At 27.6% G+C, this 12337-nt stretch overlaps 2 protein-coding genes and 2 non-coding genes across 5 annotated transcripts; 2 read left to right on the top strand and 2 right to left on the bottom strand.

The window, feature by feature from the left end:
• The first annotated feature begins 2032 nt into the window (after window positions 1-2032).
• On the top strand, window positions 2033-5248 carry LOC126852102 (transmembrane protein 161B). The gene is given in 13 exon segments (XM_050596580.1): window positions 2033-2186; window positions 2243-2333; window positions 2494-2597; window positions 2694-2915; window positions 2917-2947; window positions 3124-3203; window positions 3326-3541; window positions 3718-3834; window positions 3907-4047; window positions 4122-4296; window positions 4451-4547; window positions 4630-4793; window positions 4906-5248. Coding segments are annotated over 12 exon segments (1470 nt in total). The 5' UTR covers window positions 2033-2186; window positions 2243-2330; the 3' UTR covers window positions 5026-5248.
• Window positions 5249-5395: 147 nt separating this feature from the next.
• On the top strand, window positions 5396-7680 carry LOC126852113 (negative elongation factor A-like). 2 transcript variants are annotated; one of them, XM_050596597.1, is made up of 4 exons: window positions 5396-5919; window positions 6395-6656; window positions 6837-7111; window positions 7321-7680. In XM_050596597.1, the coding sequence occupies exons 1-4, from the start codon at window positions 5914-5916 to the stop codon at window positions 7456-7458; spliced, it is 681 nt and encodes a 226-aa protein (XP_050452554.1). In that variant the 5' UTR covers window positions 5396-5913; the 3' UTR covers window positions 7459-7680. The 2 variants fall into 2 exon arrangements, with proteins under 2 accessions (XP_050452554.1, XP_050452555.1); XM_050596598.1 differs by having other exon boundaries at window positions 7308-7446.
• A 171-nt stretch (window positions 7681-7851) lies between these two features.
• Window positions 7852-7925, bottom strand: Trnat-agu (transfer RNA threonine (anticodon AGU)). Its single transcript has one exon. It is a non-coding gene; the product is annotated as a tRNA-Thr (tRNA).
• Window positions 7926-8305: 380 nt separating this feature from the next.
• Window positions 8306-8377, bottom strand: Trnad-guc (transfer RNA aspartic acid (anticodon GUC)). The gene has a single exon. It is a non-coding gene; the product is annotated as a tRNA-Asp (tRNA).
• Window positions 8378-12337: the final 3960 nt, after the last annotated feature.

Consider the following 12337-nt stretch of genomic DNA (forward strand, 5'->3'; position numbering starts at 1 on the left):
TAATTTTACTTTCTATCGAACTGTTATTCAATAGTAATAAATAAATAAATGCAAAATTATTACATTGTCAAATTAAATTAAATTAAACAAGCTATTATCAAAAAATTGACACTGTCAGATAAAAATCTGTCGTGGAATTTTTCCTGCAGTTTTCATAAAAATTGGTCATGATTTTTCACTATACGTTCATGAATTTTCAATTGTATTCAAATTGTTTGTATTGTCACGAATGAAACGAAATCTTGTCCATCAATATTTTCAATCACGAAAACGAACATATATTACAAACCTGCTGTTATTTCACGATCCACACTTGTCGCGCACTGCACAGCATATGATCTCATGAACTGGTGAATGCATTGTTTTATAGAAGCCTTCGGTTTCGCGCTCAAATTGTTAAGGAAGTAATTCCGCAAGTTAAGTTGATAGCAAAACCAGAACAAAATTTTTGAAATTCTGTTGTTATCAGTGGAATATACGTATTAATAAAATAATAATAATTTTATAGATAGTTTGTTGTGAAGAAAAAAAAGAGCAAAAGTGACGCGAGAGATCAAACGGATAGAAGATGATAAAATTAGTCGCTCTTAAAACAAGGATCTTAATAAATTTCCTACATTATCGTAATGTTTTTTTTTAATAAAAAATATAATATTTATTGTTAATTTTTACAAAGTAACACATGTGTGCGATATTGAATAATTAGTAGAAATTAATATATATATATATATAATATATATATATATATATATATATATATATATATATATATATATTTATTATATTGATTATATAATTGTGTTAATGACGACTTTCTATTAAATTATGTCATGGTTATAAATGATGATGTGTTTCTAAAAGGTAAAAATGGTTGTCCGATCATCGATTAAGATAATAAATAATTTTTCTAACAATTACATCAAGACATAATAAGCAGCATAACAAACAATAAGCAGCTAATTGGACAATTCGAAGCTTGTTTAAAAAACATTGAAGAATCACATATATTGATTACGTAATCAAGGATCCGGAATTTCCAAGATGCAAATAAATTCATTAATGCATGGAAAATGTGTTTCTGGGAAATTTCATGATCTGTTGAGTATTTTTTTGCAACGTAGATTATCCTCTCTCAGCATTTTATCATTCAAAATTATTTGTAATTATAATGCTATTTTTAGTTTTTCCTTATCATATATAATGTCTGTATTTGTCCATATATCATTGTACTATTTCTTATTTTTATCCATCTGCAATAAGCATATTAAGATATCATGAAAAATAAATATTTCTTTGTCTATTACTTTCTTTTTCTAGATTTAGAAAAAGGTTCGAAAAAAAGGTTTCGGAAAAAAGTTTATATATATATTAATTATACATATATTATATATATTTGATTATATACAATTTTTTTTCAAGATAGGACATATATATATATATGTCCTACATTGCAAAACATTTATCCTTTGTGTAATTAATTTGACATAGAAATATTATATACATATAATAACAAATTAACATATTTCCCCATGCATTCAAAAATAATTAGAAAAATAATTTTTAATTGCATAACATGCGCTTTATAATATTTTATTTTATTTTAAATAATTTTAAATAAAAAATTTCGTTCAACTTATATGTATATATATATATGTGATATCATGCAGTACGCAGTAATATCAGTTTTAATTTTATTCTGATATTCTTAGATATCCTAGATGACAATGCAAAATCTGCTTGGAGTCTGTCATAGTCCAAATAAAAAAAAAATCTAGTTGAAATATATCATACTTCAAGTAAAAAATTTACTTGGGTTTTGATAGATTTCAAGTAAAAAATCTATTTGAGGTGTCTGTCAGATTCCAATAATTAATATTTATCCTTTTCTATTATCCGAAGTTAGCCGAATGAAACAGCGAGCTCACATATATGTGCGTGGTCACGATATTTGTGTGCGTTGTCCCCTCTACTCATTGTCACATTGTCAGCTGTGCTGCTTGAATCTTCATTCTGGCTTCTAGCTTGGCTGGCATCACTGGGTTACACTGGGTACAGAGCGACGATAACTGGAAATAACCTCGCATTCGCATGCGAGGCAATTTAATGTATTCGTTCGGTATAATGTGGTCGCCAGACTACAACTATTTATAAAACCAGCTCGCGGACGGAGCATGCCCTTTAAAATGGTAGAGCATACATTACTCGTGGCAAATCGGATTTATTTTATCATAGTCTCTTTTAGAATCTATTAAAATTTTCGAAACATTGTTTTTTCAATGGAGCAGTCTTGTTTGTGAGAATTTAACAACAGCCAGAACATCTGATTGAAAATGGTAATTTGAAATAAAATTATTTTATTTGCAGAAACGCGCGATGTTCATATATAGAAATCATATATTCTATGTATTTCTTAAAGTTATGCTTATCAATTTTATTTTTTATTTACTCTCTATATAATGATAGAGTTATATATGACATGTATATTTCTTTCAGGCTTTGTTAGGAGCACAATTGGTCATCACTCTTGTAATGGTCAGTGTCATACAAAAATTAAGTCCACATTTTTCTTTCGCAAGATGGATCTTATGTTCTACTGGGTATGTATTAGCATACATATGTGGATACGAAAAATAAGTTGTAGACATGATAGTAATATGCTAAAATCTATTATAATTTTTTTTTTATTTGCACAGATTGATACGATATCTGTATCCGACAGATCAACAACTTAGAGCATTGGCTGGTGTGCCAAAAGAGAAACCAAAGAGAGGAAAACACAGTGAAAATGGCAAAGTAGGAGATGTATTTCATATTCCTAGAAATCTAGATATTCAGCTCGAAAGTACAAAAGTGACTGCGCTTGATGTTGTACACTTAAAATATTATACGGAATATCAATGGCTATTGGATTTCTCTATATGCTTCTATTGTTTATATACTGACAGAGGTTAGTGTGCTTGTTAATCACTGCTTATCTAATATATGGATACAATGTATATGTGTGTTCTGTATATGAATATATTTTTCTCTATGTAATTAGTTTGTTAATTAATGTTATATTTATAGCTTGTATAGTGTATATTTTGTAATAATATCTATATTCTTTTTCTTATTGTTTAACAGGCATATAATTATTTGTATCCAATCAAAGATGAGATTAATCTCAGTGTACTATGGTGTTTGGTAGTTCTGGGTTTTGCATTGTATCCTTTGGATTAAAATCTTTATTAGAAAATGTTAAATGTTTCATATTTTTTGGAAGCATAATTAAAAAGTTATAGGAAAGAGAAAATATGTAGCTTTGCTTTCCTTACATAATTTATAGTAAGGTGCTACTTTCCCTCTGGGTACAATATTTCAAAGGAGAGGAAAGTGTAGGTGAAAGATCTACATGTATTGTTACTGGATTTGCATACCTTCTCATTGCTATGATGGTGCTTATAGTTGATGAAAATAAATTGGAAATTGGTTTGGAAAAGGCATATACAAGTTTTAATCATAGCGCTTCTCGATTTTTAGATACTCAAGGGCTTTCTTCCACGTGAGTTGATTACATAATTTATCATTATTAATAATTTTATTAGATCTTTATTGGTTATTAATATACAAGTATAACAAGTAGGCTATTCTAATAACAAATCTTTATTTTTCGTGTAATTACATGTTTATAACTACATTTTTTATTTAATAAATATGGAAAACTTATATTTAATATAGGGGGCCAGCTTCAAAAATAGTTGTGAAGTTCTTCCTTGCTATATGGTGTGGTCTATTGGGATCGTTATTCACTTTCCCAGGATTAAGGGTATCAAAGATGCATTGGGATACATTAAGGTTACAATAAATTTTATTCAATTCAATCAATATTGAATGCTGATTATATATTATATACGAAAATAATTGTAGGTATTATAAAGACTACAAATTATTGTTATTGATAGCAAATATCAGCTATGTCTCACCATTGCTACTGGTGAGCTTATGGATTACACCTATCAGCAGGGATTATTTGACTGTTCGAATATTTAGTGGTATGACTGGTCCACTGTAAGTCAATATTTATTATATATCTAAATCAAATTAAATAGATATAATAATTAATTAAAGATTATTTATTATAGAATGACAGCTGCAAGTTTTGACAGTATGAGATTGATTATTATCATCATTGCTGTTTTATTAAAAATTGTACTGATGCCAATATATTTGCAATCTTATTTAAATCTTGCAATTCAAAGATTAGAAATTCAGAAGAAAGAGGCTGGTAGAATAACTAATGTTGATTTACAGAAAAAGGTATATCGTAATAGTTGTAATTTACAATGTCATATAATAAAAATAATAATTATATTAATTTAAAAAAGAGAGTTTTTCTTTTCTATAAATAATTATAAAATAATTATAATTATAAATAATTAATAAAAAACGAGTTTTATTTTATATATTACAGATTGCAGCTGTGTACTATTATCTATGTGTAGTTGCGCTACAATTTATTGTTCCAATAATTATGTGTTTATTTTTTACATTTCTGTACAAAACGCTCGGTAAGAAAAAATGTTTTTTATAAAATATATAACACAATTGCAAAAAGGTGCAATAATGCACCTGTATTTCTTGTTGAATTAGGTGGTTTTACTTGGGAAGGTATTTTAAACGGAACACTAGAGGAAGAGTGTCCAGCGGATGAATTACCGAAATTACACTTGTCTACAATTAGTAATGATAATACTGATAAGACTGTTATACAAACTGCTGAAGAACTTCAACTTGCATTAAATTCATTGAAGCAGGTATATCTCAATATATCTGAAAAAAATATTAATAAAATAATGTTTTTAAAAAGTGATAATATTAAATTTGCGATGTTTTATAATATAAAAGAATATATCTCCTTTGTTACAGATCTTTACCACAGATGTTTATAGAGGTATCTTAGGATTGGCAACATGGTGGAGTTGTTTTGCATTATTTGCGACTAGTGCTATGGGCATGTTTTATCAATCATATTTTTCCAACATATGAAGAGATCTAGAAGAAAATCCAGACATCGCACAAATCTTCATTATTTTACAAATCGGTCATTCATTATTAGAATCATAGCATTATCCATTCAAATACATATTTTCAGATTACCAATTTAACATATGCCTATGGTCAAATAATTAGGATGACAGCTATGATGTATAATGTAAGATTTTGTAATACATATATGGCAATAAATATAATATTGCAGTTGTATTATAAATGAGGACTTGAAACTTAAAATCTCGCTCATATTAAAAATATTAGTATATTAATATGATATTTATATGGTATACAGATAAAACATTGTTAAATTAGTAATGTTCGTGTTTTTTGTAGTACAAACAATCACTGTAATGATTCTATTTCACGAATTTCATGTAATACCGAAATAAAACCGTTACCAGTGAAATATTTAACACAATCGTCTACTTGATTGCAATTAATACTCATCGTGCGGCTACAATGTTGTCGTATTAGGCATTCTGAAAGCAACTTTCTCCATTATCAATAATCTTAATCTCGATGAAAATAGTTTTCGAATTTGAAATTTCTGTTTCGACGTTATAACGTGGAAACGTTAAAAACGATTAATATTTTGTTACACAAAGCTTTATGGTTCTATTCTTGTCTATCATATTTTGAGAAAATTGTTACTTGTCATCTGATTGTGATTCACGAATTGTTTAATATCGGTATCCTGGAGAAAGTATCCGCTACAATGATGTCGATCGAATGCTACTCACGTTTTATGCCAATTGCTTCCGTGGTATATAGTTCCCCACAGAATTTCTTGGCATCGTAATACCATTGTGATTCTCGCCGACGATAATACTGCGCTTCTATTATACGAATATCACATTAAGATAATTTGTATAAGTTTTCATAATGTTGGTGAGTAACGAATAGCAGATTATGATATAGAGATTTAAGAGTATATTGTATATTTTGTATCGTAAAAATATATTAAAATATTAGCTCTATTGTAGTGCGCTTCATAATTTTTACAAGAGAAATTTTATAATAATTTTATATAATCAGTTTTTATAATCAGTACTTTATAAAGTGTTACTGATTTTTATTAGAATCAATGAAAATAATTGTGACATATTAGAGGGGAAATATATGTACATTAATTAAATTAAAATATATGACTGATGTGATTTTTTAAATGATAATTGATAAGAGTGTCAATGCTCTCTCTCTCTCTCTCTCTCTCTCTCTTTTTTCTATTATAAATGCAAGATACTCTTTTTTTAAGATTTTATAATTGGCTATTACACATTTAATATTAAAGAATAATTAAATATCGTATTTATCCTCATGTCACAATTATGATCGATTGATCTTATAAAATTATAATTTGCAGAAACACGCGATTGTCGTCAGTGCATTGTGTTACCTCGTCATAGCTGAGCCACCCGTTCAAGCTGTAAAGCCGAACATAATAGGAAGTTCCGAACAACATACCTCTTTCAGTTTTATCCGACCGGGATTAACGCAAACATCGTTCGCATTCAACGGGCCGAGTTCCCATCAATCTTTCGCATCTAGTATCGGCAATCCTCAGTTAGCGCAAAAAGTTTTGCCAAGTTTAGCGCATGCCCTCGCCTATAGAAATCCTGGCTTAGGTTCGTATTTGAAAACTATTGATCTTTTTTATTACGATGATAATATAATTTTGTACAAAAGATATATAATATATAATTTTTACATATTAAATTCTGTACAAATCGAAGATGGAAAAAATAAACAAAAAATTTATTTTTAAATAAATTTGCGACGAATTGACAGAAATTTTTTAATTATAGGGTATTATTCATTTGGCTCTATCCCGAATGGTGCGATTCCGCAACAACCAACTTTTGCAGCATCTGCAATCGGACCATTAGCTTATCAGGCGGTTGCAGATCCCGCTACTACATTAGCGTACATGCAGCAATTGCAGCAGCCACAACAAGCATATTTGCATGCATATCAACCGAATACTGCTTACCAGTTACAATTAGCGCAATTGCTTGCGCTTAGACAGGCACAGCTTGCGCAAGCTCAACAAGGACAATTACAAGCAGTTCAGTCAGAGCAGGTAATTTTTATTAAAAAAATAAAAATGGAAATTAAAATAAATGTCACACAATATTAGTGACATCATATTATCTTTTTATGTCTCTATTTAAATTATAAATAAAATTGTCTATTGTTGTTAAATTATTTTGCATAGAAAAAAATAATAATTATCGTATGTATGTATTTGATGTATTAAGTATGATTTCTGTTAATAGTAACTGTACACAGGTGCCTGAACAAATTCAGTTACAACGGCAAGAACAGCAACCAGAACGACAGCAAAATTTATTAGGAATCGCTTACTCATCTGCCCCATCTGTGGCGCATGTAAAGGTTTCCGGAAATGGATACAAGTTCAACTTTTAATGTTAGATATGGTTATTGTTTTATATTGTACATAACACAGAAATAATTCTTCTTTAATTATAATTTTTGACACATATATATGCAGAACACGAGCGCATTGATATTTATTGTAAAAAGATATATTACAAATAAGAGAATTCACACATATATTTTGCATACTCAAGTAGCAATCAAGCATAATATTTAAAAATTACTCACTGCAATTATTTTATAAAAATAAAATTAAACAACTCATAAAATTTATAGATTTTTTCTTCACTCTTAATAAGATTTTCAAGCTTTCTATAAGTTATATAATATTCTTATTATACAGGTATATATTAATCAATTGAATATTTCTACAAAAATATATGTATTCATTATTGATTCGAAACGACAAAAATTACCCCCAGAAGGCCCCGGGGGGATTCGAACCCCCGATCTCCTGTTTACTAGACAGGCGCTTTAACCAACTAAGCCACGGCGCCTTTAAATTTCCCCTCCAAATATTAATTTCTTCAGCAGTTGCGTCTTATTTAATCTTTTAATTACGTGTTAAGTGTCTTTATAATGTCTTTATAATTATATTATTAATTATATATATGTAACTGAATCAGGATTAGTAACTGGATAATTTATGATTAATAACGGACATAATATAAGAATTATAAAAGAATTATAAAAGATTTTCAAAGCGTATAAACAGGGGATTGCAATCGTATGGAATAATTGTATTTTCGAAGCACATATTAAAAATAACATAAGACAAATATAATTGTGTATTATAAAACTTAATTTACGTGAGATATTTTTAAATACAAAATCTCAATGAGTAGAAAAAAAAATAATAAAAAAATAAAAAGAAATTCTCCCCGACGGGGAATCGAACCCCGGTCTCCCGCGTGACAGGCGGGGATACTAACCACTATACTATCGAGGAATTTTAAATTCCCTTTCTTGAAAATTTGTAACATGCAGTTATTTGTATTGAATATATATTTTAAATTTTTTTTTTGACAACTATGCAAAAATATTTAAAACAAAATTTTATATTGTATTTTAATTATCTTATATTACAATTTGATATATATTAATTGTACATATTAAATTGCGATAATAATCATCTTTTATATACATTATTTTATGTTCATAAATGAATACAATGAGGGTAAAAACAAAGTAACTCCATATATATATATATATATATATATATATATATATATATATTATATATATATATTATATATATATATATATATATATATATATATATATATATATATATATATGTCTTATGACATATATATATATATGACATATATATATATATATATATATATATATGTCATAAGACAAAATATTTCGGCAATGTATTATAAATAATAAAATGTTCGGTCCTGGTGATAGCGCTCTATTGTTTATGTTTTGTGACTTTGTTGTCATTTGTGCGACTACATTTGAATCATAAAAGTGGGAGACACTACGTCACAAATTCCTTTTCTGTAATGTTTATATTTATTATCATTCACGCGACGACATTCGAACAGAAAAGTAGTGACGCGAGACGCTCCGCTAAATTCTTTTCCATATGCGATCGCGCCAATTATCGGGGAATAATTCGATATGATTATTAATTATCTTTTACATACGTTAGATTATATGTTAATTATATCGTGAGAATAAATTTTGAAGCGCGTTTTCCGTGTAACTTTTTTTTTTAATTTAATTATATTTTATTAAAGTTATTCAAGTAAGAGAAACCTAATGACACCAGAAGTCCAAAATAATAAATTATGATTTTGTTGCTATCTCCTTTTATGAGTAATATTTCTTTAATAATATTTAATAAATATAATTTAAATTTAAATTTAATTTAAATTAAATATCATAAAGTCAAATATATATATTTGTTCCAGTACTTTATTACATTCGACTTTTCGACAATCTAAATATGAGTCACATTGGGAACGCGCAATTAAATAATCGAATCGCGGGATTAAATAACTAACTTAATAAAAGACTTCGTGATACCTATCGATTAATAAATAATTAATCTAATATGTATATATATATATGTCATAATACGCAAAATATTTTCAACTGTAAATTATCAATAACATAAAATTTGGTCATTGGTTTCTCTTCGACAATTTAAATTAATCTATAATTTAAAATTTTTATATAACTTAATATTCCGCGTATATTTTATAATTGTAATACGTAAAATATTTCGACAACGAATTAACAATATCTCTAATGGTATTCGGCCTTGGCGACGTAAACATTGGCGCGCTATTGTTTACGTATCACGATTTTGTTATTATTTCAGAGATACTTGAATAGAATTGTAGTGGGGTGAGAATTTCTTTTCTACGTGTTATCATTCGAACGGCGATACTCGGATAGTACGGAAGTAGAGCGCGAGACACTGTTAAATTCCTTTTTTAAACACGATCGTGTTAAGTATCGGAAAATAATTTAATATGAGAAATATTAATTATCTTTTATATAATACTTTAAATAATACATTATATCGTAATGATAAATCTCGAAGTGCGTGATATATACACATATAATCAAAAATCGAAATGATAGGAATAAAATTGTAAATTATTGTTCTATTACGATCTTTCTCTTCCTTTTTAAATATATATAATTATTTCTTAAAAGATACTTTAAGTTCAATTTCGTCCGATGCTTTATCGTTTGATTTTTTAAATATGATTTAAATATGATTCGGATTAAAAACGCGCAATAAAATAATCGAATCGCAAGATCGAGTAATTAACATAACGATAAGCTTCATGATACATTAATCGTTTAACAAATAATTGATCTATAATTTAAAATACTTATATAACTTAATATTTCGGATATATATTTTATAATACGTAAAATATTTCGACAACGAATTAACAATACTTCTAATATGGTGTTCGGCCTTGGCGACATAAACATTGCGCGCTATTGTTTACGTATCACGACTTTGTTATTATTTCATTTAGAGATACTTGAATAGAACTGTAGTGGGGTGAGAATTCCTTTCCTACGTGTTATCATTCGAACCGCGATACTCGAACAGTACGGAAGTAGAGCGCGAGGCACTCCATCAAATTCCTTTTTTAAACACGATCGTGTTAAATATCGGAAAATAATTTAATATAATAAATATTAATTATCTTTTACATAATACCTTAAATAATACGTTATTATATCGCAATGATTAATCTCGAAGCGCATATTTCGCGCGTGATATATACACATATAATTAAAAATCGAAATGATAGGAATAAAATTGTAAATTATTGTTCTATTACGATCTTTCTCTTCCTTTTTAAATATATATAATTATTTCTTAAAAGATACTTTAAGTTCAATTTTGTTCGATGCTTTATCGTTTGACTTTTTAAATATGATTTAAATATAATTCGGATTGAGAACGCGCAATAAAATAGTCGAATTGCGGGAGTGCCGTTTAAGTAACGCGCGTGTGAATCAATCTGAGAGGAGGAGGAGGCCTAGGAGAGGCATCCTGCACCAGCGGAGCAACCCAAGGGTGAGTATTATTATTTGTATATTAATTATTATAATTCCCGTATATGCATTAATTTGATTCGATCATTATTTGAATAATTTAAACAAGAAAGTCTATTATTATAAAAGTTTTTATTTGAAAAAAATAATTTTCTTTTTTAGAATTTATAAAATTATTTCATATTTATACCTTCTTATTATTATACGCATCGGATATAAAACTCGGTGCGTACAATAATAATTTCCTTGAAATATTAAATTATTTTAAACGTTGCTATAATTTGGATTTTATATTTGTGTGTTGCAGACAACGTAGCCTCAAGACCAAATCTCCGCTGTTGCGCATCAGTGCCGGTGAGTGACTTTTATTTAATTTTAAAGTATCGGATTTGTAGAGATTTGTAGAGATATAGATTGTAAATTGTAGATTGTAGATAAATCCGTTACTTTTAAATGGATGAGCTAAAACGTATTAAATTGAATAACTTTTAATAAGTTTTTTTGATATACATTGCATCTATTGCAAAGGTAAATTAAAATCTAAATTAAAGAAGGAAAATTATAAAAAACATTTTTTTTCCAATTTGTAGATTTTTATATTTATTGAATAAAAAATGCTAGAGAGAGTAATTTTGTCGGTTATATACGCGTGATGATAACTTATAATACGCGCTGATCTTATCCTAATTTCTATAGCTCATTCATATCGTAGAATTTGTTTCTAGATACTGTTCTTAAACTTTATTTTAACTGATATAAGACCAAATAATTAATCAATTAAATTATCTGCAATATGATAATAAATGACATAAATTAATATTTTATTATAAATTATATATTATTATATTATTATTTTATAAATTATATATTATATATTCTATAAATTAATTATTAATTATTATATATTATTATTATATAAATTTTAATTAAATTTATATGTTTATTATAATTTATCATAATTTTTAATCAAAATTTTATGATGATAATTTATCTCATGTCAGTTAAAATAAAGTTACGAACATCTAACGAACGATCGTAAAATTGTACGATCAACAACGAGCGATCAGAAATACTCTCAATCTGCCAGACAACAATAACTCGGCAAAAGAAGAAATTTATTTCCTTATCAACGCAAAAAAAATCTTGCGCTTATTCGCCAACAATAAAAGGAATGTGTATCTCCTTTTTTGATCTCTGATTAGAGATCGATCGCAGAAAGTGGTCAGGAGCAACGAAAGGTAAATCCAACTGGCCTGAAGAATGAATGTAGCTAAACAAAATAGGCGGCCAATATTGGCCAAAATGTGTAGCGAGAAGTACATAAAGTATACATAAAATACGATAAAAGCACGCGATTAGAGCACGC

This window comes from Cataglyphis hispanica, chromosome 9 (assembly GCF_021464435.1).
Source record: "Cataglyphis hispanica isolate Lineage 1 chromosome 9, ULB_Chis1_1.0, whole genome shotgun sequence".
NCBI lineage: Eukaryota > Metazoa > Arthropoda > Insecta > Hymenoptera > Formicidae > Cataglyphis > Cataglyphis hispanica.